General features: G+C 37.4%; 1 protein-coding gene, 1 long non-coding RNA gene and 1 pseudogene across 4 annotated transcripts; 2 read left to right on the top strand and 1 right to left on the bottom strand.

The window, feature by feature from the left end:
• The first annotated feature begins 2,507 nt into the window (after positions 1–2,507).
• On the top strand, positions 2,508–2,627 carry LOC120604802 (uncharacterized; annotated as a pseudogene).
• A 38-nt stretch (positions 2,628–2,665) lies between these two features.
• Positions 2,666–7,599, bottom strand: LOC120604411 (uncharacterized). Of its 2 annotated transcripts, XR_005653328.1 has the most exons (4): positions 7,383–7,599; positions 6,521–6,782; positions 5,651–6,354; positions 2,666–5,524 (listed from the first exon to the last, which is right to left on the bottom strand). It is a non-coding gene; the product is annotated as an uncharacterized LOC120604411 (long non-coding RNA). The 2 variants fall into 2 exon arrangements; XR_005653327.1 differs by having other exon boundaries at positions 5,651–6,782.
• Positions 7,600–7,648: 49 nt separating this feature from the next.
• CDKN3 (cyclin dependent kinase inhibitor 3) lies at positions 7,649–21,855 on the top strand. 2 transcript variants are annotated; one of them, XM_039865094.1, is made up of 8 exons: positions 7,649–7,793; positions 9,966–10,048; positions 11,338–11,393; positions 11,899–11,943; positions 14,280–14,502; positions 17,913–17,944; positions 19,594–19,694; positions 21,611–21,855. In XM_039865094.1, exons 1-8 carry the CDS (start codon positions 7,785–7,787, stop codon positions 21,695–21,697), a joined length of 636 nt encoding a protein of 211 aa, XP_039721028.1. In that variant the 5' UTR covers positions 7,649–7,784; the 3' UTR covers positions 21,698–21,855. The 2 variants fall into 2 exon arrangements, with proteins under 2 accessions (XP_039721028.1, XP_039721026.1); XM_039865092.1 differs by having other exon boundaries at positions 7,652–7,793; positions 19,591–19,694.
• The last annotated feature ends 4,981 nt before the right edge of the window (positions 21,856–26,836 follow it).

Genomic DNA, 26,836 nt, shown 5'->3' with positions numbered 1-26,836 from the left:
GGAGAAGGCAGAAAACCACTGTTGCAAGATTCCATGGAAGGGAAGGAATCTGTCTTGTATAGAAGGGATGCCTCGTTTGAACTATAGGAAAAGAGGTGAGCATTGTCATGGCCACATGATGTTACAGGTGCAGACAAATTTTTCTCTGTAAGGAAGGCGAGGTCACAGGCTGAGCCAGGGGAAGGGGGCCACTTCTTGAGGAGAGCAGTGAAGGTTAGGGGAGGAAGGGAGCAGGAATAAGTGAAAAGACTGACAAGTACACATAAGGCCCCAGTCAAGGCAGCTATATTTACTTTCAATTTGCCCCATTTAGTAAAGAAAATGCTTTTAATTGCTTCAAACTGAATAAAAAGAAAATGGGGAAAATAAAAGAGAATAAAGAATGGGCAAAATGATATTTACTGTGCAATAAAGAAGAGAGCGGGCTTAAACTTATTCATTTACTTATTTATTCATTCAACAAATACTTAGTGGCTATTATGAGCCAGATGCTTGCCTAGATACTGTTTACAGTCATTAACAAGACAGAAAAAGTCTTGCCTCATAGAGTACATATTCTATCTAGTCCTTTCCATATATGCCAAGATAATCCCTACTCATGTTCCCACAAAGTGTTTGGTTTTTTCTCACAGCTTCCACTGCCATACAGGACATGCCAGGCAACAGCCTCTCTTCCTAGTAAGGGGCTGAAGCACAAAGAACAAGTGTGAATCAGCTACATTTGAGGACAAATTGGTTAGTACTCATTCAAATAAAACTGGAAGGACATTTCAGAAAAAGAATGCCATAATTCAGTTTGAGATTTGGCCAGGCCTCAAGACTTAACAGTCTCTGAAAGGATCAGTGTCTTCTAATAATCCGTCTGACATGTTATGTTCAGAATGTGATTTTCTGATTAAGTAACTAGGCATGAAACTACTTCTGGACTCAGCGGCAGACAGATGCTGTAAAATCCATGCACGGTCCCCTAGATGTTTGCTAAGGAAGCTGAAAGGGGCAAGGGATGTGGCCCTATCCTCTCTGGTCAAGTTTCAGGATAAATGGATTTAAAGGACAGAACTGTAACCAGGACTTGGCCACCCTGGGAAGGAACACGGTGTTTGAACAACATCCTCTCCAGACTGAAAGCCGCTCAGAGCTGGATCGTCATTCCAGGCATTTGGCACACTGATTTATACTAGCAGCCAAGTGCATAATTGCCAGGAACTAGCCAAATCCACGGAGACACCAGTCACTTCTGACTGCTGAAAAATGTTTGTAATATACTGTAATAAATGTAAGCCTGACTCATTTAATCAGATCTGAGTCTCACACTGGGGATTTCTGTATGGGAGGGAGATGTGTACTGAAAAGCTACTTTTCTCTATTGCCATCTCCCATTCCAGGAAGAACAGAACTATTATCTAGTTGGCCTTGCCAATTTCTGTTCTATATTTTAGGTCATTAATGTGAATATTTATACATGTTTCCATCTCATTCTGAATTCATTCTAGTACAAAGTGATGAAAATATGCTCCTTCTTATTTTAAATTAGGTTGAAAATGAACTAAGTATTACTGAAAAACAGAAGATTTAAGGGTATCAGACTCTTCACTACTCATGGCATATTTCTCAAATTGGTTTCCCCAAAACCAATGAGACGGGATGGGGAAAAGGTACTGGTTACACTCCTCTGTAAGAAGCTGTCTGGGCTGTAGCAACTGGGGAAGATGTGTAGCTCACCTTCAGGAGCTGGCCAAACTGCCTCCTCACAGGAAGGTGAAAAATCAAACCAGCTGTTCCGAGCTTTCTTTCACAGCTTCTTTGAAGTACAGCCTTCATTCCTCAAGTTCAGAAATCTGATTTTCCCAGAGACAGATCTAGCCCCTGATCACTGATTCATATCAGTCAAAGTCACTAGGAAATTCTCTGAGCTCAGAAGTCAGACTCTTTTGAATCCAGGCCTTTTGACTTCAATGCCCTTGCCCTTTCTGATGGGGCACCCTGCCTTCCTAGTGGGAATCCACATGCAAGTGTGACAAGAGGTGACAAAATGATGGGAGGAATAGGGCAGGCACCAGGGTAGGACAGGCCATGTGGAGAAAGCTGACAGTGGACAGCAGGACTAATTTGCCTGAGGGTCAGGAGCCAGAGTCCAGTCCCAAGGCAGGCTGGGGATGGGGGAATGGCAAGAAATAATCGATCCCCACTCAGAACTAACGTATGAATGAAACAGAAACTATCTCAAGAAAACGGCAGAAGCCAGATTAGGAAAACTAGACACAAGGCACACCAGATGGGGCCAACACCTCCAACTGAGTTTCAGAACCATCTATTCCAACTCTTTCCATCTAGGACCAGAGCAGATAAGAACCTGTAGGTGGAGTCAAGTGGCTGCCAACGTTGGGGCTGAGAAGAAAAGCAGGGGCAGCGAGCGAGGCAGATCATTGCAATACCAGCACCATCCTTCGGAGTTCAAAATTCTTTTCTACATATTCGTTCTTGACTGTTCTAAAATGTGCTGTTGAGTCTATGGCCGTGCCACCCTGAACAAGCCCGATTCCATCTGATCTCGGAAGCTAAGCAGGATCGGGCCTGGTTAGTACTTGGATGGGAGACCACCTAAGGAAGACCAGGTGCTATAGGCGTAAAAAATAAAAAATAAGAGATTGTAAACTGACAAGGTCTTTGTAATCTGTGAGGTCAACCAAGGGTTGCCTCGCCTAAAAGTAAATAAATAAATAAATAATAAAATAAGATAAAATAAAATGTGCTGTTGATTCTGTTTTACCACTGGAAAACTTTCCTAGAGATGGCTTGAGAGAAAGTGACCATATAATTTACCACCTAAACCTGGACACTTGAAAGCAAAAGAGTTGTTATTAAGTATAGCTATACAACAGTCATAAACCAGGACTAACCCAGGCCAACACGGATATGCGGTCATCCTAGCTTGAGACCAAGCATTCAGGACTCAGGCATTCCTGGACACAGCTGGCAGAGGGCGAGATAATCTTGCTAGGGGTTGTACACAGGAGAGGCCAGGGGACTCCTGGGAAGTAGCTCACCCTAAGGGAAAAGTCAAAGTACACACACTGGGTTCAATGACATCAAGACAGGGCCAGAGGGGAGGGATGATTTTACCTGGGTCATAGGACATTGGCTGCACCCAATGTCCTATGACCCAGGTTCCATGGCTTTAAAAAGCCAGTGAAACTTTAAAAAAAGCTGTTTCATTAAAATTTCAAGGATTAGCAAAATCCTGTGATGGTAATTTTAGTAGCAACAGAGAAGGCACAGTTGGCACAGCGGCTGGAAGTGGAAGGGTAAATTGGTACAACCTCTTCGGAAAACTGTTTGGCAATATTGACTAAGGTAAACATATGCACTTCTATTCCTAGTATACACCCAACAGCAATGTATATGTATGTTTACCAAATGACATGGACAAGAATGTTTTTAGCAGCGCTATTCATAATATTGGAACTACTCAATGTTTATCAACAGCAGATTGGATTAATACATTTTAGTATATTCAAACAATGAAATACTTCCACGAGAATGAACAAGTATAACCACATATGACAACATAAATGAACTCACGAACATAAAGTTGAGCTAAAGAAGCCAGACACAAAAGATACCATTTATATACAATTCGCAAACAATCAAAATTAAGCAATAGTTTCAAAAGTCAAAACAGAGGTAACCTTGTAGGAGATAGCAGACAGGCACATAAAAGGAGGCTTCTGGGGGTTGGTAATGTTCCATTTTTTGATCTGGGTACTGGTTATGGGTATGAAATTTTATCGAGCTTATTATTTGTCACTTCTGCTACAGTCTACTCATCAAACTAGTCACTAAGGCCAGCCCATATTCAAGAGGAGCGTTATACACCACCTCATGATGGAGCATGGCAGAGTCACATTGCAGAAGAGTAATGTGGGATGGGTGAAATTGTTATAGAAAAGACAATCTATTCCAATTTAAAAATGCAATGACAATTCAAATTGTAAGTAATATTTTAAATAAATTTTACAGTCTACTCCAATTACCCAGGGCAAATTAGAACTCTGCATCATTCTGAGGTAAAGCAGAAAGCTTAGGAAGGTAAAGAAGAAAATAAGAGCTCCAGCAATCAAAGCAAACAAGACCAGGAAGGATGTTCCAGTTTACATCATATGCATTCCCTGGACTAATAACTGTGACCAAAGGAATAGGGTACATGTCTGGGTCAGTCCCAGTCACATGCCCACAAGAAAACATGAAATGGGAAAGGAGTAATTCATCAAAGAAAGAAACAATGGGAAAATAACACTTCTACTGCAAATGTCATATACTGTATCTGACTGTCATTGCAAAAGAAATTCTTAAACTTGTGTCAAGAATGAAGGAGTATGTTCTCTTCGAGTTGCATTTAACTCTAAGATTCCAGTGTTCTCTCCCTAACACACATGTCAAATCTATTAGTATTAATATTAAAATATTTTTAAAATATAGATCTAGTTGTAAAATATACATCCTAGTGCAACTACTGATGGCAATCACGTTTCATTTCTCTTTGAGCGTCTCTTAAAACACTCATCTGTCTATGAACATATGTAAACACTTTTATGTTTGCTAGTTTGGATAAGTCTTCTACACTATTTTGACCACACACATTTCTGTTAACAGCCATGAGTCACACACCAAACATTAACTGAAAACTACAGGTGTGACAGGCTGAACTTAAGCTCCACTCCTCCTCTCAGGGGAGATGCCTGGAAATTAGGAAGAAACCAAGTTACTGTTAGGCCATTTAACCAGATGGCTCAGCCACAAGCCTTGTCAGTTTATGTGGGAACCTCCATAATTAAAGGGACCAAGCCAAGTAGAAGAAAATATTTTAGCATAATAAGGCCGAGACTTTTATTTTGTAAGAAATAGACTTAAAGTCATATTATTAGAAAAAATATACATTTCTGTCATAGACTATGCACCAGAGGTGGGCAAACTTTTTCTGTAAAGAGCCAGACAGTAAATATTTTAGGCTTTTTAGGCCATACAGTCCCTGCTGCAACTATTCAACTCTACAGTTAAAACACAGAAATGGCCATAAACAATATTTAAACACATGAGTGTGATTGTATTTCAATAAAATGTCATGAAAACAGGCCTGTGAGATTTGGTCCATGGCCAAAATGTGCCAACCCCTGGACTAGACCACCCCCCGAAAAAAACTACATCACAAAGGTAAGATGTGTTTGTTTTCAGGTAAAGACAAAGCCTGGACACAGTCCCGCTGGTAGAGAGAACAAACAGAAATTGATATAGTCCAACTTATCCCACCCCTCCACCCCGCTTCCTAGCATGGGAGCTCATCCTCTCCTCTCTGCAGAAACAGCAGGAGCCAGAACAGACTGAGATTGTGTTCATATCCCGCTGAGGCCAGAGGTGACATAATTTGCAAAATACTTGAAGAGGCTGGGCTTCATTAATTCCAAGGGGGAAGGTATGATCTGAGGAAATGGAAGGGACACTTGATGCTGAAGATTAAAGACAACATCTGTGGAGACAACATGGGGAGAAATGGCAAGAAAGCAAGAGTTAGGAAGTGAGGGAGTATCAACATCCTGAAACCTGCCCAGAGAGGACTTGCTCCCCTGTGCCATAGAGATATGAATTACCTTACCTAGAGCCCAGGTCTTAATCTTTCTCTGGAACTTCTCTTGAATCCTTCAGCAAAGATGCTCTGAAGCCTCCCACAAGGCTCTGCCCTATTTCCTACCATTCTACCTCACTCAATCAGCCTCTCCTGGTCTGGCCTCCTTGCTGTTCTTTCAATAACCTAGGACATTACCATCTCAGGGCCTTTGTACCTCCTTACTCTTCAGACAGATTGAAAGCTCTTCCCTAACTATTCAAATGATTCACTCTCTTCCTCTGGGTATTTCTCAAATGACATCTCTTCAAAGATGCCTTCCTTGACTTTTCTGTCTAGAATAGCATCCTCATCAGGTTCTGCTTGTTTTAATTTTTCTTCACACCACTTATCACTACTTGACTATCTCCCCCAATAGCATGCAAGCCCCATGAAGACAGGGACTTTGTTTAGTTCACCCTGGTATTCAAAGCACTTTGAATAGTACGTAGGACACAGATGGTGTTCAATATTTATTAACGTCAAAGAATAGATGAATCAAGTCCAATGTGTCTGTTATGGTTAATTTTATGTAGCAATTTGTCTGGACTATAGTGCCCAGACATTTTGTCAAACATTATTCTGGATATTTCTGTGAGGGTATTTGGAAGGAATTAATATTTAAATTGATACTCTTTGAGTAAAGCTGACTTCTCTCTATAATGTGGCTGAGTCTCATCCTATTAGTCGAAAGCCTGGATAGAAGAAAAAGTCAAGAGGGCGCTTGGCATCAGACAACTTTTAGACTTCATATGCAGCATCACCTAGTCTCGATTTTACAGCAGACTGCCTTTGAACTCCCACTGAAACTCTTTCCGCAGTCTTAAGCCCCCAGCCTCCCTCATAGGATTTTGGACTCACCAATCCTCCTACAATTGTAGGAGCCAATTCCTTAAAATAAATTTCTTTATGAATATATCCTACTGATTCTGCTCCTCTGGAGAACCCTGACTGATACAGTCTCTAAGTCAAACTTCTTTAGTAAAGAATTCTTCCTAATAGCTCTATATCCACTGGTTTCCACAACACAAGTCAGGGAGCTGAAACTTCTGCATGTTTTTGTCAGATCAGCAGGTGATATTGCTCCAGGTGACTTCTTTCCCCATGGCCAGCAAAATAGAGCCTGGAGAATGGAGAAGAGAATAATCAAACATATTTTATAAAGATTATAGCCCGTTATGTAAGAACCATCTTGGAACCATCTGGAGATTTTTATCTTCCCTTCATACAATATTATTTCATTCATATTTAGTAAACTGGAAGGTTGATCTACACCCTAACCAGTCTAGATCCTACGATGATAAAGAACATAAAATATCATACAAGGTAACTTTATATTCTAAATTGTTTAGCCATTTCCATAGTATTTGCATGACTAGATGTACCCATAATTATAAAGTCTATGGCAGGAGTTCCCAACCACCGGGCTGCTGACGGTTCCCGTTCATAGCCTATTAAGCACTAGGCTGCACAGCAGGAGGTGAGCGCCAGGGTAGGAGGGAAGCTTCATCTGTATTTACAGCAGCTCCCCAGCGCTAGTACCACCGCCTCAGCTCCACCTACTCATAGGGGCACTGGTGCCAAAAAGGTTGGGGACCGCTTGTCTATGGGATATGTTGTGTTTTCATAAGATGCTTCCCCACCGCTCATGCCCTTAAACTTTTTCTTAAGGAAACGAAACAAAAAAAAAAAGAAAGAAAGAAAACAAAACAAAACTCCCTACCCTGATACTACTATGAAATCCTATCATGAGGGAAGCAGGGGTTCCCCGGCACCTGCAAAGCGCTGGAGCTGCCTTTAGACGCTTCCGCTCGGCCCCGTTCACGGTCCCAACTGGTACAAGGAGCGCGCTCTCCCAGCCAATCAAAGTTCAACAGAGCCCTCCTCCCGCGCGTCTTTCAAAGACCATCTAAGAACCAATGAGCGGTGAGAGGCCGAGCCTAGGCATCCGGAGGCGGAGTAAGAAACTGAGAGAGGGTGTGATTGGCTCCTAGAAGACAGCACGCCCCACCTCACAGAAGGATGTACCAATGACCTGAGCAGAGAGACGGTGTCCACTTGGGGCTGCGAGACGCCGGTGCTGCCCCAGAGAGGCGGTGGTGGTCAAGACGTGGGGCAGCCTGCGATGAAGCCGGTGAGTTGGGTTGAAACTTGGAGGAGCGAAGCTGCAGGGATGGGAGCGGTCCCGAGGCCAGTTCTTGGGCCCAGGGACAGCCTAGGCTTGGTCGCGGAATGACTCAACGCAGCAACCGTCTTGGGTAAGGGAGGTGGCACTTCAGGCGAGAGCGATGACTGAGAAAGAACAGGGTCAGTGGCGAGCCAAGGAAAGACGGACGTTCACTGTGCGCCTGTTGTGGGCTGTCGCCTGCAGGTTGGCCTAAGCCTCACGGCAGCCCTGCCGGAGAGGGCTGAGCCCCATTTTACCGAAGAAACTGGGGCTTCTAGAGCTTACGTGTCTCGGTGTACCAGTCTGCCTGATATTGCAGCCCCAAAGAATGTCCACGGCTATCCTGTGCCCCCTGGGGAGTAGTCCTCACCGGAGATTAGGAAAATTTCATGAAAGATGATTGCCAACCCCCGCTTGTGGGTGTTGTCACCACTATCACCATCTCCCAAGGCCACCTGGCACTGTGTGCTTTTCCCAGGGGTTCAGAATCCCTGCGCCTGAGAGAGCGGAAATGTCAAACTATGTTAGGATCTGTAAACTTGGCTAGGAGAGCCTGAGTAAGTTGGCCACACGAATTGAAAATCTTGAATCATTAAAACAGCTTTGAAGAGAAAGAAAGAAAAAAATAGATGCAAGGCGCTGAAGTCCCAACTGATTCACAACGTCGACAACGTTATTGAAGGGCCTTCATTTGAGCTGAGCTGATAATAATAATACAGATAGAGCCAAAGCAACTCAAAACCATATTCTAATTTGGCTCTGTAATGGAATCTTGTAATAACAAACGAGACCATTATAGAATATAGCTTCAGAGCTAAAAGGACATTACACTTACTTAAAAGGACTGGTTACACTTACTTATCCCGATGTTATCATGTGGAGGGACATCAGCTGTCCTTCTCTCCTGGCCTCTTTCTCCACTTGTCCTCAGAAGAGGATACGTGAGTAATCTGATCCTCAAGTCTGAGAGAAGCTGAACACAAGTAGCCCTACCCTTTCTTCCTTCTCTCTGCAGAGAGTACTTTCTGAAGTGCTCTCTGCCACCCTGGAGCCCTAGGTTGTCATTGGCTGCAGTGACTGGATGGATGAATCCAATTCTGGAGTGAAGAAATGACAAGCTCACCTGATCACAGCTTTAAAGCCATATCCACTATTTGATACTCAATAATAAAACTAATGTGTTGATCTCCATTCACCTCTCAAGTTTCTTATCTCTCAGTTGGTTCCAAGTAGAAAGTAAAAGGTGTGTTTTTTTATTGGTCCTATAAGTCTAACTCTAGAAGTCTTCCATGTATACACGATGCCTACAGCATTGAGTTACAACTCCTTATTTAGGTCAGCACACAAAGTCCATCTCAATCTCTCTAACCCAGTGATTCACAGGTTATTCCATTTATACTTCCCCTCCCCCAGCAACTGAACTACTAGGCTGTATGGGGGTCATTTTTTGAGAAATGGAGTAGGTAAAACTACATCTCTAGCTTTATCTCCTCTGCTGTATCACAATTCCCAAAGCCTTTTCTCCTTTTGCCTTAACTTGTTCTTGATCTGCCTAAAACTTCCTGCTTATCCTTCAAAACCCAGTTATGCAGCTCCTCTGTGAAGCTTTCTCCAGCTCCCTAAATAGTCGCTCCCTTTTCTGCCCTAAAGTGCATTGATTATGCTTTCGTTTTAGCACTTAGATCTTCCTCCAGTAATCTGTGCACACATCTGTGTCTCCAGCTATACCAGAGGTAGGCTGTTTATTTTATGGATCTTTACTCTCCAGAACTTGATGAAAGAAGATGTCCAAGAAATGTTTGCAAATAAATGAGTTAATCTCCTCACTTTATAGCTGTGGAAAACTGAGATCCAGAATAAACTCTTGTTGCTTGTCCAAGATTATACAGTAAGTGACAGAGCCAATACCAGAAGCCAGGTTTCTTGATTCCCGAACCAACTCTCTTTCCACTACATAGTGTCATAATTATGTATAGGATGGTAAATAGCAATAATTTATTATTGATATTGCCAATCTCTCTGATATTCCATATTGAATAAATTACAAATATGCAGTGTGTGTTAAGCAAAGATCAGCTATACTAAGACTATATATAAATATTCATTACAGTGATTTAACATAACTGACTTCTTTTGAAGCCTAGTTCATTGCAAACAAGTGAGTTTGACTCATCAGATGAAGAGCCTATTGAAGATGAACAGACTCCAATTCAGATATCATGGTATGTTAACATTTCTGATCAATGATGAGCTAAAATATTTGATGTGTCCATCATAATCTTTGTAGAATGTAGTCCACATATTGAATATATTTAATAATTCTCTTCTACTATTTATATAATTATAATCTTTAAGGGTCGTCTAACTCCATGATTACTGTCCATGATAAAATTAGGCCTTTAGAGGATTATGGGTCCTTCTTTATACATTGAGAAAACCATAACAGAAACAAGGAAGTTGAGATCAGACTAGAATGATCTCCCATTTAGTACCAAAACTTACCTATTCTTTTATGACAAAAGACTAGTGTACCAAACATAGTATGAAACATTTAATCATTTATCATTTAGTCAAATCCTAGAACTATGTGCCTCTGTAATGCATCTGTCAGCAGACACTGTTTAAGGTAAAAGCCACATTATCATAGATACAATAACAAAAGCACGTTTCTATATAAAATCAACTTCTAAATCTTGGCAGTGATTTATGGTTATACCAGATTCTCTATAACCAGCAATCGAATGCTGTTCTCTACTATAGGAAGAGAAAAAAAATGTAAGTGTTGTCCCTAAAGTTTTTGTTCTGCCATCAAATAGCAATTATCTTTCGGTGCTCTTTCTAACCCCCTTTTTAAATTAAAAACTCATCTAATTTTCTAATTCAAGTGCTATTTATATGCTGCCTCCTGTTTTCCTCTAAACTCATCTTCTGTCTTGCAAACAAGGTGAGCCTCTGCCTTCATTGTCCCTGAGTACTACAAACTGGGACTATGATTTCTTGAAATTATTTCATTTTTACCAAAATCCATTAGCCTATGGTTTTTATCATATAAAATTATATCCGTTTAAGAAAGTCCTACAAACAAATCTTAAAATAGAATGAATGCTCAGGATGAAATTGTCAGATGGTCATTTTCTAGCTTATTACCTAAGGTTATTAAGACAAAATATCTCAGGTAACATACCATAGGAAACTTAAGTATATTTTATACTAGTTATAGGCAATCTAGGCATTATTATCATTATGGTAAGTTTAAATTAACCTGCCACTTTTAAAACTTAAACTGTAACAAAACAAATGATAAGTCTCTGTTTCAAAAATTTCCAGTCTGCTAGGCCTTTTTGTGATCATTGATATTTAATTATAAATTTTTGTTTTGTGACTACTGTAAAACTTTAAAATACCTTTGTTTGGTGGCAAGCATGCACTTTGGTTAAACTGCATTTCCATTTATAACTTTTGTAACTTTTAAAAAATTGAACTAAGCTTGATAAAGTTTTATTCTTTTCAGGCTCCCCTTGTCATGCGTGAATTGTTCTCAGTTTCTTGGTTTATGTGCTCTTCCAGGTAGGTACCACTACAGCTGGCTTCTTATTGATACATTACACCATTTTGTGTTTCTTTTGTGTTGATTTGTTTTGTTGTCAGCTAACATATCATTCTCTGTACTGAGCAATAGGAGAATTTCACAGACCATTTATCTGTATGGGGAATTCACTTTTGGGAAGCCTTCATGGGGGCCATAGGTAAAGGAACATAGATCTACTCTTCAACCCTTCTGATCCATATTCACAGTTCTACCTTTCTATTTTACCTGTCTTATGAAAATTTAAACACTGTGGTACAATGTGAAGCTGAGGACGATAGCTAGGTACTTATTACAGAAAAGACACAGAATCCCTGGATTATATTCTTAAGGATATAAGAAATTGAAATTCATATTCAAAATGGAATTTGAACATATAAATGATCATGTGGGATGACTTTCCAAAGTAGCTATATGTATGTTTAAATATACTTGTTATGTATGACCCAGATCTGACTTTTTCACTTGTCTTATTACTACTTATAGGTTGTAAATTCAAAGATATTAGAAGAAATATCCAAAAGGATACAGGTAGGTATAATAGAAAACAACTGTATTAACAGTTTTTTTTCATAACACTGAAAATATCTGTCAAAAAGAATAAACTGTAGTCTTTTCTCAGTATACCAAATATTTGATATTTCTTAAAATTTCAAACTACTGACTTATCTAATAAGTGAATAGGTATTTATGAAGAGCACAGAAAACTCTTCATTTACTAGGCATGGCATTGCTTTTCACTGATTGTCGTAGTTATATATAGAAATTGCATTTGAGTTTAGAATGTATAAGTTGGAGAGAGAAAAGTATGTAAATAGAAAACTGACATTGCACTGCACAAATCTTGGAACATGCTGTTCTTTACAGACTTGACTGTGATAGTAGAAATTGTCTGGATAGAAAATGTAGAGAGCCAGCATGTAGGTGGGGAAGATGGAGTGGTGTCCGATCTTTGCATGCCCACGGATGTTCACACAACTGTAGCCTCGAGTCTAATGATCCCAACTGGAGTTTACATATTGCATGATACTAAAATCTTGTATTTTTAAAATATTTTTTTCTGGTTGGCCTGGAATATCTCAAAGCTAATAGTCCTGCCAATGTCTTTATAAAACATCAAAATAAAAATGTATATATTGCTTGATTCTGACCAGTACAGATTTTTTAAATCTTAAAATTTTTTTTCTGGTTTTTTTAGGATATCAATTTGCTGATATACTATCTCTAATTTATTCCTTACCTACCAAAAAAGACTTAAAGAGGCTAATAGATTAGTTGACCCTTGCAGATTTTGTAAAGATTTTCTGATTTAGAGACACCCACCATGGTAGGAAATTTTCATTTGGAAAATATTTAAGTCATACACAAAATATAATGTAAATCATTGGTTCAAGTACCAATCTTGCACATTTTGGAAAGACCTATTCATTTAGTATCTTCTGAAAGAGGGGTTTCCAGTGTTTTAGCAAACCCTTTCTTTTCCAATGAAATCTTAAATGGAATCCAATATATAAAATGGATGACAATGTTTTATGGAGGAGGCCTACAATCTCCCTGCAGCTGTTCCTGTAGTTCCTCCTAAGAGTCCTTTCTAGGAAGTTTGAAAACCACTGTATAATGGAAATTATTTAGTGTGAATAAGAGGCAAATAGAAAATTACCTACCATTAAAAATGGTTAAGTACGTTAACAACATGTTAAATCCTTTTAGAAGTACAAAAATGTGATAGTATTATCTAGAGCAGCACCATCCAATAGAAATATAATGGGAGCCACAAACAGAAGCCATATATGTAACTTTATATTTTCTAGTTGCCACATTTAAAAAAGTAAAAAACAGGTGAAATTAATTTAACAACATTTTTATTTAACCTAATATAGCTTAAATAGTATCATTTCAATGGGCTTTGATTATAAAACAAATTATGAATGAGATAGATTTTCTGTACTCAATCTTTTAAATCAGATATGTATTTTACACTTAGAAAAAATCTCAATCTGGACTAGCCACATTTCAGTGTAAATCTAGAGGTTCATGATCAAAGGCATTTTATACTTAAATAACTAAATCTTGTTGTATTTAGGAGGCAGGAGGGGCAAGGAGGCTCAGGTCACCCAGAATTAGTTATTCATTATGAACCAAATGCTCTATAGTAAATATTGCCATAAGAAAGTTCCAGTGTATAGAATGGTCCACAGAACTGTTGCTTGGATCATATTTATTATAGTGCAAGTGTCTAAGTTACATAATTCTAATACAGTTAATGTTTTATTTCCTGGAGACCTAGTCCCAAAATTAAATACATGATGGTGTGGTACAGTAACAAATATAGGGGAGAATACAAGAACACTGGCACCATGACCATGCTGGAGATTTTCTGTACAATGCTTAGGGTAAACAAAAAAACAGAGTGATGAAAGTAGCAAACATGGTTGGTTTTATGAGAAGAAAAACAGGAAAAAAATATAGTATCATCCCTTCTTCAGAGTTTGTTTTAAAATACTATATGTTTTTAAATTTGTTTTAAAGCAGCATGTATTGTAAAATTATTTCTCAAGAATAGTAATATAATTGACTCATCTTAAAATTCGGTAAAAAGTATTTTGAATTATAAAGTCAGATTTAATTTTAATCATCTTTCAGTTCAGATGTTTCTAAATCCTATTTTGTGCTTAGTGACTTGATTTTTACCCTAGTTTGAAGACAGATCGATACGTTTTAGATTATCAATAAGCACTTCGAATTTATAGATTATTGTTTGTTATTTACTCAGTTTAAGAAATTTAACTCCATATTTTCCCTCTTGACCATATTTAAATTTGTAATGTTTTGAACATGTATGTCTGTGTATCTTGGTCTATTGGCAGAAGAACTAAAGAGCTATGGTATACAAGACATATTTGTTTTCTGCACCAGAGGGGAACTGTCAAAATATAGAGTCCCAAACCTCCTGGACCTCTACCAGCAATATGGAATTGTCACGCATCATCATCCCATCCCAGATGGAGGGACTCCTGACATAGCCAGCTGCTGCGAAATAATGGAGGAGCTTGCAATCTGCCTTAAAAATAATCGAAAAACCTTAATACAGTAAGTTCTCCTTTTCTCCATTCATTACATGAGAAATGTCCCAGTCAGAATGATTTTTTGAATTACTGCATCCTCATTCAGTTACTACCTACTTTGTAATTTGTTGCGAGGATCAAAAAGAGATAAAGGATGAAAAGTACTAGCATAATGCCTGGTACAGAGCGTGTACGCAGATATTTGCTGTCATAACTTTTGAAGAGTAAGGACAATAAATAAGTAGATTTGAAAATTTTTAGAATAGGGTTACAGGCTTTTTTTTTCTTTCATTTTGCCTTAGACCTTTAGTTATTATTTTGAGATACCCTTTCTCAAAAAAGGTGAGGCATTCATCTCGTTAACCTTACTTGTTGGTCAGCCTTTCGATCGCTTCTAAGAGCAAGAGAGTCAATTTTTTAAAAAATTAGCAGCAAAGAAATCATCCCTAAGCAATAAGAAATATTAAAAATATGTCTTGAAAATTATAATTGATGACATGAATTTGCTACCAGAATGAAAGAAGGACTCTTATTGTTTGTCTATGGTTCTACACAAGCTGCTGGTATGAAAGTTTAAAACAAAATAAAAAGAGGCTAAGAAAAAAATGATGAAAGAATTTTAAAAAATGGCTTGGAGAAAGGACGAAGAGAGTGACAACCAGTAGTAGACAGTAGCAAAGATGAGAAGTAGTGCTATGGGTAAGAAGCAGAGGTGCTCTGCCGGAAGTGAGACACAGAGTAGAGGAAGGTAAGCCAGCCGCAGGTAGCAAACTGGTCCTCTGTGCCAATTGGAACAAGATAGAGTACTAAATAGTTTGATACTACAAAAGCCCTAAGTTCCCTGAAGTCATTGCATTAAGCTAAACAGTACGCAGACTCCACCAAGTAACCGGGTAGTCTCAGGGCTGGCCCAGCCAACTTCTCTCCTTCCACCTAGAGCTCAGGGCCCTCATGCCAATAGTTACCATTCTGAAGGCAAACCGACTAGCACAGGGTCTTTGAGGACACAAAACTGTTTGTGGCCAAACTCAACTCTGATATACAGAGAAGTGTAGCCTACCAAGTAGAGAATAAATATATAGAAGCCATTCTATAGTCTATGGTTTCCAAGCTTTCTCTAGAGAAAAGCATAATCTCTCACTGTACGCAATTACTAATTGTAAAAGCAAAATTTTAGACTAAATAGTTGTCTATGCTAAATTTTCTAAATCTAAGTAAAATAGCATTAGATAATTAGATGTAGCTAGCGAAAAATATTTTCCAGTTTTTTAACCCATTTTTCCAACCAATTCTGAGATTTTTTTTCAAATAAATATTTGAAAGCAGCCTCTACTAAAAAGATTCCAGGCATCAAACTAGCTCAGATTAGTGAAACAACAAATTCCACTCTAGCAGGTTCTAGCGTACTGAATGCTCTGTTTGAACAGAATACAAACAGGTTGGAAAGATGGGTGAGTGGCCTTGCATATGTTAAATGCTTCAGGCTCACATAAAATATCGCATCTGATGACGAAATTTTCATTGTCCTATACCTTTCAAAAGTGTCCTACAGTGACTACTGTTTGGACAAAGACAATTTTCCATCCATTCTACCATCTTTGAGTGCCCACATTGCTAGACAGCTCTAGAATTTATCCTGGTAAATGTTTTTCACTCTCTTGTTGTCTACCAGTGCTGTCTCACAGTTCTCCCTTGGCATTTTCATTCCTTCATAAAATCGGTGAACACTGCTTGCCTACTATATTATATCATTTTCTAGGACTGTTGTAACAAAGTACCATAAACTGGGTAGCATAAAACAACAGAAATTTATTCTCTCCCATTCTGGAAGCTAGAAGCCCAAAGTCAAAACCATGGCCAAACTCCCTCTGAGACTCTAGACAGAAAACTTCCTTGCCTCTCTTCAGCTTCTGGTGGTGGCAGTAGATCCTTGGCTTGCAACTGCATCACTCTAATCTCTGACTGTCACTACATGATCCTCCTTGTGTGTTTGTATGTTCATATGATATTTCTCCTATAAAGACACCAGTCATATTGGGTTAGGGCCACCCTAGTGACCTCATCTTAATTTGATCATATCCACAAAGATCTTACTTTGAAATGAGGTCACATTCACAGTACCAGGGATTATGACTTCAATATATCTTTCTGGGGACACAATTCAGCCCATAACACCTACTGTGTTCCAAACTGAATTATAAAACACACCCTGTGAGGCATAATCCCCACCCTCAAGGAACCCACAGCTAACAACACTACCACATAAGTGCAAAGAGATTCACACAAGATATGTAAGAGGTAGCACACAGGACAGCAATGGTTTCTGTGGAGACATAAAGGCATTTCAGGGAATGAAATTTGAGGTGGGTTTTGAAGGATGAGTGGAAATCAGAGAGAGGAGGAAAGATAAGAGTAGCAAAAGATATAAAGGAGTGTTAAAGTAGTATTAATCTTTCAGAAAGCCACTGCAGTGTTCTACCTCTCTCTACCTTTCCATGGTAGATCCTCATCTCTGAAACAGGCCTACATCTGGGACACTGTAGAAAGCAAGTTCACGAACCCCTTTCGAGGTCAGCACCTGTTTGGTCCTCTGTCTCACATCCTATCACAAGATATGTACCTAGAGCTTCATCTACAATATACTACAGTGATTGATGTTCAAATTAAGTCTCAGCACCCAGTTAGATTCAGCACACCCTCTAAGAAAGTTAGGACATGTGCAACGCATTTTTTAGGATCTTCAAAAATGATTAAAATGGTTTTGTTGCTTTCAGGGTTAATCTTCGTTTTTCTGAGAAATGCAGTTATGCAGAACTGCTAATATCTTCGCAATACTAACATTCATTTACTTCTTACTCTGTGCCAAGCTCCGTTCTAAGCCCTTTACAATGCTACCTCATTCACTCCTCACTATGATCTAGGTACTATTGCTGAAACCATTTTATAGGTGAAAAGGCTGAGGCCCAGAGAAGCTAAATCACTTCCTTAGGTTCATACATCTAATAAATGACAGATCCAGGATTCAACCTAGGCCGTGGGACTCTAGAGCTTATACTCTTAAACCTCTTTGATACACAACCTCTGTACTCTTTGGATAAATGAAGTTATTATACCAACAGCTCTTTTTCCATAACCACTAAGATTTTGTCCAGACAGAGAAAAATAATCCAAGTGGCCATTGGTAAAACGATCTGACTCCTACCTATTCAGTAATATGTTCCACTGCTCAGATGTGGATCCCGGAATTTAAAGAAGTCACTAAAAAGGCCCTGCCTCCCTTGACCCTTAGAGGTATTCAGATATTTCATCTCAGTGTGCAAGGCACTATGCTAGGCATTAGAGTTAAAACTAGGAGGCAGAAAGAACAAGCCTGTAGTTGTAATTGTGGGGATGAAATGAAAATGTGCAAATTTCAAAACTGTACTTTCCTTTCAGCTGTTATGGAGGAGTTGGGAGATCTTGTCTTGGTAAGAAATATATTTTCATTATTCAGTATTTTTTTTTTTCATTTCAAAGTAGGCAAACTCCTGTTTCTGGGCCATATGCTCACTGTATGAAAGTGAAACCAAACACAATAAAGTCTGCTAAACCCCAAAGGATTACTTAAGGCCCTAAATTTGGCATTCCCTAGGAAGAATGGGTGAGACTGGGGGTTGTTTTCAGCATCGCTATGGTGGATTCTACAAAATAATTTACATGTTAGCATCTGCATTCTTGTGTTTTGTTTTGTTTTCTAATATTCTCCCTATGCAGGTGTTATGATACTGACAGTAGCTTCTAAATAATATTCGCAGGTAACGTTAGTATGAAAACCAATGTTAATTACCATATGTTTACCTTAAACTTTTTAAAAATGTGTTAAGGACAAAAGAACAGTTAATGAAATGGCACATTAGAGTAACAGTTACTCCTTTTAGTTTTGGACAGTACAGAAATTGAAAACTTTTTGTTTCAAAGAACACTATCAGAATCAAAAGACAACTCACAGAATAGGAAATACTTATAAACCATATATCTGATAAGGGGCTCATCTAGGATATATATAAAGAGCTTTCATAACTCAATAATAAAGACAAATGACCCAATTTTTCAAAATGGACAAATGATCTGAATATATATTTCTCCAAACAAAATACACAAATGATCAATAAACACATGAAGAAGATGCTCAACATCATTAGTCATCAAGAAAATGCCACAGTGAGATACTATTTAACACCCATTAGGATGGCTATTATCAAAAAAACGGAAAAAATATGCGAGGATGTGGAGAAATTGGATCCCTCATATACTGCTAGCGGGTATGTAAAATGGTGCAGTTGCTTTGGAAAACAGTCTGGCAGTATTGCCTCAAACAGTTAACATAAAGTTACCATATGACTCAGCAGTTCCACTCCTAAGTATATACCCAAAAGAAATGAAAACATTTCCACACAAAAACTTGTACATGAATGTTTATAGTAGCATTATTCATAAAAGCCAAAAAATAGAAACAACCTAAATGAAAATGTCTATCCGTACAATGGTATATTATTCATCCACAAAAAGGAATGAAGTACTAGTACATGCCACAATATGTATGAAAACACATTATGCAAAGCGAAAGAAGCATGTCACAAAAGACCACATATGATTTCATTTATAGGAAATGCCTAGAATAGGCAAATCTATAGAGACAGTAGATAATTGGTTGCTTAGGGCAGGGGTAATGGGGTCATAGGGGGATTTTAACAAAAGGATGCAGGGGTTTTTTGAGATGATGAAAATGTTCTACGATTGGTTGGTGATGGCTGCACGTATCTGTGAATACACTAAAATCCACTGAATTGTATACTTTAAATGAATGAATTGTGTGCTATGTGAATTATAACTCAATAAAGCTATATTAAAAAAAAGAAAGAAAGAATGAAGGCACTGCTAAACTTTAATTCAACCAGTAATTTAAAATCATAATTTAACTGTCGAAAACACATAAGGCCTCAGTCTTTTAATTCATTTCAATTACACCAAACTCAGTCTTCTGTACCAACATAAGTCTAATTAAATATAAAATGCTCTACTCTATCATTATTTAATAATATGCTATTTTTTTTTTTTTATCATGTTCTGTTAGTAGCCGCTTGTCTCCTGCTGTATCTGTCTGACACAGTATCACCACAGCAAGCCATAGACAGCCTGAGAGACCTAAGAGGATCTGGAGCAATACAGACCATAAAGGTAAGGAGGTTGACTTTTCTTGTGTGGGTGTGGTTAGGGGAGCAGACCCTTACAAATACACCGTAATTCAGCATTGTGGGGAAAGAGGAAAATTTCCCCTTCCCTCTGCTGGTTCTTTTCAGCTGGTTGAATAATCAAATCAACATAAGACAGATTGACAAGAGAAAATCAAATTAATTTAGTGCGCATGGGAACTCCACACACAGGAAAGAAGACCTCATCTGCACAAGAGGTTCAGAGACAGAAATGGAAAATGACGTACATATGACATTCTGAGCTAGGGAGGAAGTAAGGCACCTTAGGGCTTCGGAAGGTTAATTGCAGGAAAAGCATGTTTTCAGTAATCAATAGTTTGCCCTGGTCAACTCTGATAATCTCTTATATGGGCAAGGCCCCTAATTCAAATTCCTCTAGGTAGTTGGAACTTCCCAGGATCTACCAGTGTTCAGTTTTTGCCCATTCAGCTCATTTTAGAAAAATGAGATGGTTACTATAAGCGTGTTAGTTTCCTGGGTAGATTTTCGGCCAAAAAGATCTAATGAAGATCTAATTGCATCATCAAAACACTTAATAAAGATGAATGACTATAATACAAAAAATGTAAAGTGACGCTAATTACTCTTTGCTATGGATAACCGAAGGTGACATCTTCCACATTTACTTTTCCCTTAACATTCAGAAATACTGCCGTAGCAATGCCCAAGGATATTGTTATATACTAATCATGTTGCTGAAAAGATTCTGCAGATTTCACTTTATCTATAGCTCTGTAAAGCTAACTTGCCCTCCTTTCCCAAGCACCCAGCCTCAGCTTTAGAACTAAATCAGGAGCAAGCACTAAAGGATCCTGGCCTTTACACAGCTCCTTGAGCTGCAGAGTCCATCTACCCAGGGTTCAGGTCTAACCAAGTGTCATGAATATGAATTATTATAATAACTGATAATTTCACCGAGCAGCCTGATTCTCAGTGCTCAAATAAGGTCTTTCAAAAACCGATCCATACAGGACCTCACTTCAGTGCACAGTTCTGAAAACAGAGCTGCCCATATTATCTGTTCCAATCAAATGATGCTTCAAATTCAAGATGTTCTCAAGTCTCTTTTTTAAACGAAATACATGGTCAAACACATGTGCATATGTATGTTTATGCATGTTTTACACCTTTAATCTTGGAGAGAATTAAGCCCATATTAATATGGGCTGTCGACCTATCACCTCAGCATTCTGTGGCAAACAGGCTTTTCCCATCCCTGCCGATTTAAGTTAGCACTATGCAATTTCAACTCCCTAGTGAGATGAAATGAGATTACTGGCAAAGTAAAAATATCCTCTAGGAAGCTATGAAAATTCTGAATAAAGTTTTGTTTTTTGGTTTTTTTTTTTTTTTGCTTATCTGTTAAAATTAATTTTAATATCATTTGCTATGAAAATTATTCCAAATGGATTGTCATCACAAAAAAGCAGAAAACTAGGGCTTTTATAAATTAATAGATTTTCTTGAACATACCATTGTTAATTGCTACGGGTGTCTTCTCCTCCCTACTTACCCCCATACCATTGTTAATTGCTACAGAAGGTGCCTTCTCCTCCCTATTTACCCCCATTAGCAAAAAGAATGCCTTCATGTACTAGTTTTAATCTTATTTGTTTCTGCCAGTAAAGGGAGAAATCAGATTTAAAAACATTCAACTGTATTTCATGCTACCTTCTGATTTTCAGAGATTTTTAAAGCAATAGTTTTCACATTACATGTAGCTTTATTGAAAGATAAAACTTCCCCATGGAACTTCCTTACCTGAAAGGATATAGAATTGTTCTTAGAAAATACTTTTGATTCCTGATTCCTGCTAGTATTGTAACTACTCCAGTAACTGGTTTTCTACAATGTGTTTCAATATATCTTTACTTTTTTCAGCAATATAATTATCTTCATGAGTTCCGGGACAAACTAGCTGCACATCTATCATCAGGAGATTCACTATCAAGATCTGTATCTAGATAAAAAAAAAAAAATTTTAAACAGCATATGTATATATATGACCGTGTCTGAAATTTAAGAGCTCTCTAACACAATTTGTATTGAAGTGAAACTACTAGTTATCAATTTGATTGTAAATGTGTATGTGCAGATATTCCTAAAGCTTTTATTGACAAATTTCATTGTGTCTCTTTCATCTTTTATAGGAGATAGAAAAACTACTGTACAATTTTCCTTTTTAGAAATGCACTGGTTGCCCTGGTATATTTTACGTGGAGATAATGCTGAAAAAGTATATGGAAAAATATTTGACTGCATTTATTTATCACTTTTACCTCGTTTTAGTATTTGTAACTATCGAGTGACATATGACATAGTAATAAGTATGAAAATTTGTATAAGTGCCCGAGCTGAAGTTATTTAAATGACTTTCACCCTTTTTTCCTCCCAAAATCTTTACCATTGTTTTTTCTACTTCATAGACATACAAAATTGTAAGGAATCCTACAAATCATCTAGTCATCTCCCTCCCAGTGCTGGATCATGCCCAATAGGTGTTTATCCTGCATTTGCTGGGACATTTTCAGAGACAACAAATTCGCTGGTTCAGACGACTGCTCTGTTTTTAGAGCATTCACTTGTTCACCTTAGAAACAACACATAATGAATTTAATCCTTCTTTCACATTTATTTATAAAGTACTTATCTACATATTAACAATCTTCAATTTTCTCCTTCATCTTACTTATATCACTAAACATGCCTTTTTGTCTTTAAATTCAACATTGAGCTACCCAAAGCAGTCATTTAGACTATAGATAGAATTATACAATGAGTCAAAGCCACCTGTTTTAACAGATATCAATGGTTTCAGAGTCGCATAAGGTAGGTGCATGGCTCTCTTTGCTATTGGTAATCACAGATGTGAACCAGTGGTCACTGGCACTTACACACAAGGCCAAGTAACTGTCACATCAGAACAATTTTTAAATCATTATATAATTACCAAAAATCTTATTTTGTCTCACACTCTTCTTGCTGCTGCTGAACTACTTTAATTTCACCAGGGAATACTTTAAAACAATGACTAGTGCTGTTGAAAACTTCAGACCAGAGAACCACTATGTACCATAATATAATCAATATTTTAATCCTTTTATATATGCACTGCTTCTAGAATTTAAGATTTTATAATATTAAGAAAGATTGGAAAGTCACATATCCCACTAGTATCCGAATGTTTAAACAAGGGATTTCTTATCTAACAAAATAAATACCAAAAGTTGTAGCAAGAAAGTTATTTTTTTTAAGTACAGGCTGTAATCATAGATTGACCTTTCTCATGATTTTGTTATTACAACCAAATACAATTTAAAAAGCACAGTATTCTATTAAAATTTAGGAAGTCACTGAAATTGACATGACCAAATCTTATATTAGCTTTCTCCCAATATACATAAATATTCAGCTTATTCATGAATACTTATGAAAATGGAGGGAAAATACTGGCATGGAATTATCAAATCCTTTAATAATGAATTGATTTTCAAAGTGTATGCATTTCTCAATTTCCATTGCAAGTGCTAGTTAAGCCTTCCACATTTAAATAATGCTTGACTAAACTACTTTAATACCAAGTGTAAGGCAAACATCAATTATTCCATAACAGAGAAACATGGTACTACTCAAATATAATTGTCCAATTAAGTTTAATAATATTTAATTTCCAACATTCTTGGAAAGTATCTTCTGTGCCTAACCTGTGGGATACTCCCTCAAAACAATAGGTGAGGGGAGACAGAGACAATCTAGAGTCCTGGTCATACTCAAGCCAGACTTAACAAGTTAGCTGCTGAAATTCAATTAACACAGATTCAACCATTATCCATAAACTACACAAAGAAACATTTGAGACGGTTTTTATTAAATATACAAAAGCAAAATAAATCAAGCAAACTCTAAGACGGCAGGACTACTTAGGGCATTTTCTTTGGACAGTGGTACAGCACCATTAACTTAGATTTTAATAAACCATGAACACAGATGGCTAACTACACTCTGCGTTTTCCTTAGTAGTTTCAGGGTCTATCCTGTCACCAGTCTATTAAAATTTTCTTCTTCAGAATACATGAACACAGTAATCGAAGAAATGTAAATGTTTAGAAAAAGCATTGTGCAACAAAAACTTACTCTTTTCCATTTCAAGACATTCAATACATCTTCACTTCCACAATGTATATTAATGTAGAATAAAATCTTCACTCTGATCCCTTCACCAATTATTCACCTTATATAGTTAATGCTATTTTCCACACCAAGCAGAAGCAGCAGCAAAACTGTTCACTCCTTTTAGACATTTAGCTTCAGAATGCTCAATTTTAACCAAAATAAAATTGTGCTAAGAAAGTTATTCAACATATCCAGAAATACATTTTTTTCCTCTTGGCATCACCCTGGAATATTAGTTCAAAACCATCTTCTGAGCTATATTATTAATACCAGAGATCCATTAGTTAAAAACCATCTTCTAAGCTATACTGGTACCAGAGATTTATTAGCTCCTGGTCTGACTGCAGATCAATGACTGGTTTAAGCAAAAGAGCTTAAGTTAGTAGTTATTTGAGACTAACATTATTAGGTTCCCCAAAAGGAAGAATATGAGTACTTTAGTGAACAACGCTAGACACAGTATCAATTTTTATCTTTCCTCTTTGAAAAGAATGTTTTAAAATATTTTTGCTGTCAGAATTTGATTTACAATTATATTGTACAATTGATTATTGAGAAATGCACATTCATGAGCATTAAATTGTATTAAAAAGTAAACTATATACTTTTAAATACAGATCATTATGTGAATGGGCTCAGTTATCACAATGCTATGATGTAGCCACGCCAAAAATGAAAGCCCATCCCCCTGCAGAGTATGAAAGATACACAAGTCATTATTTGCACCACACATTAACACTGATCATAAACATAACTAGAGGAAAAGAGAAATGTTGTACCAGGGAAAATATCTGCTACTTTCAAAGTATATCTACATCTCTATTTGCTTCCTAGGCAAATATCTGACATTTTCAAAATATGTTGATTTGAGGAGCAGAGAAGAGCTCTTAAGAGAACTATTAGTTTGGTCCTCAAGCTGAAAAATACTGAAAGGCTTGAAAAGAGACACATTGCAAACTGCCATGTACTTTGTTGTTTTGTGAAAGGCCATTATTATCTGGGTATCTGAACTTGACTGGTAGGTCTGGCAGTTCACGGTATAATGCATGAGGTTTTCTAAAATGCTTTAGTAGTACCTAATACATGTCAAAAGTGGATTTCTGATCATTTCCTATCAACTCCTCCCCACCTTCTCATGGAAAATAATTCAAATTTCAAACAAATTAAAAATCTGTCTATAGCCTGGGACCCAACTCTCCTCCACCCTGGGGTAGAGGGTAGGGAAATCAGCTAAGCACTATGAAAATCATCAAACATTATTAATAAAATTCAGATATCAGCATTCAAATAAATTTCTACCCCTATACCTCCTTAGTACTAAGGGGACATATTGCCATTATATAGTATTATGACTCAAGAGAATAACTTCTAAATAGACTACACTTGTTATATAAGATTTTTAACTCAGAAGAATCTACAGTAGTCATAGCAACAAAGAATTGTTAGTATAAATATAAACCACAGTGTGTTACACTAATGGTTTCTGAGAGTTGGAAAGCTTTTAAAGATAAATCAAAGCATATGACAACAATACAAATTGTAACAAGGAAAAGGAGTACCTAAATAAACAGCTGTTGCTGCACAGGGAGAAGCAGTTTAATATAAGCTGGGAAGGATTACAAATCTAGGCTAACTATGCCTCAGCTGGACCTGCAGAAATAACATAAGTCTACAGCTACCCAAAAATATTAATGAGGGGAACAAATTAAATTCGGAGCAAGGAAGAGTTAATGGGATATTGTCAAATGTACTTTGTTTCTTTCTCTTGGTAAGGGATTTAATTTCATAAAACATTAGAAAAGGTAAAGATGGGTAGATATAATGAAGCCATCAAGGTACTCAATCTTCTAAAAACTTACATGCCTAAGAATTAACAACCTACCACCAAGATGGGTGAACCTCACTGTCGATCATCTTTGAGGAATCAGCTAAGGACTATAAATCTAAATTCTGAAGCATGAGAAGGCAGCTTCCACAAATTGCAACCAATAAATCTTGCATTAATTCTGGAGAATATCCTGGAATAGATTATTAAAAGGATGTTTTTTAAAACTTAGAAAGGAATGTTTGCTAAGACAGCAAGGGCTTGTGAAAATACTGACAGGAATACGAAAGTAACAGCCCCAGGGAACTTATCTGGAGGACAGAAGACTTGGCCAGGTCTTTCATGATCAAAAATACTTGTGAACAAGAAAGAATAATAATAAGTGGGTGCTGACATAATTAGGTGGATCAGAAACTGAATCACTGCTCATACTCAAAGCATGAATATTCACTGCCTAGCAAGTGCTCAATAAATAATTTACTGCAACAACAGACCAAAGGTCAGATCCCTCAAGGCATTCTCCAGACTAGCAAAAACAAGGTCTTCAAAGCTTCTCTCATTATGAAATAAGACACTCTTCAATCTTATGGTAGATCTATTCTCTTCAACGTACTCAACTCCATTACCCAATCGCAAAACGGTAACAGCTACTCTCCCAAAGGTGGGGAAGCATTTTTTCACTAATAGAAAGTAAAACAGCATCTAATTCGAGGGCTTCTTAGACTGCCACAAAGACACCCATAAACTCCCTTGATCATTATGTGGAATTTCTATATATTGGTTTTCTTTCATCCTTTAAGAAATTCTGAACCATGTGCACTATTTTCAACTGCCTTAACTTCCCCAACCCAAATAAAGCACAAAAACGCTTATAAAAACATGCAAGCCATAATTTACCTGCCTTACAAGAAGTAGCAAAAACTCAAATTTATAAGTCATTTTATCTTAAAATCTGCTGTTTCAAAAAGGAAAAAAAATTAAAACATTTTAAGTGCCACAATAATTTTTTAAATTGGTAAGAAAAATGATGATGCAGCACCATCAATGGTTATAAATTTTGTCAAGTGACAATAAAATGTAATGTGCTTAACCATTTAAAAATCTTCCTT

The sequence above is a fragment of the Pteropus medius genome, unplaced genomic scaffold (genome assembly GCF_902729225.1).
Source record: "Pteropus medius unplaced genomic scaffold, Ma_sr-lr_union100, whole genome shotgun sequence".
Taxonomy (NCBI): Eukaryota; Metazoa; Chordata; class Mammalia; order Chiroptera; family Pteropodidae; genus Pteropus; species Pteropus medius.
This window is presented reverse-complemented; position numbering and strand designations above follow the sequence as displayed.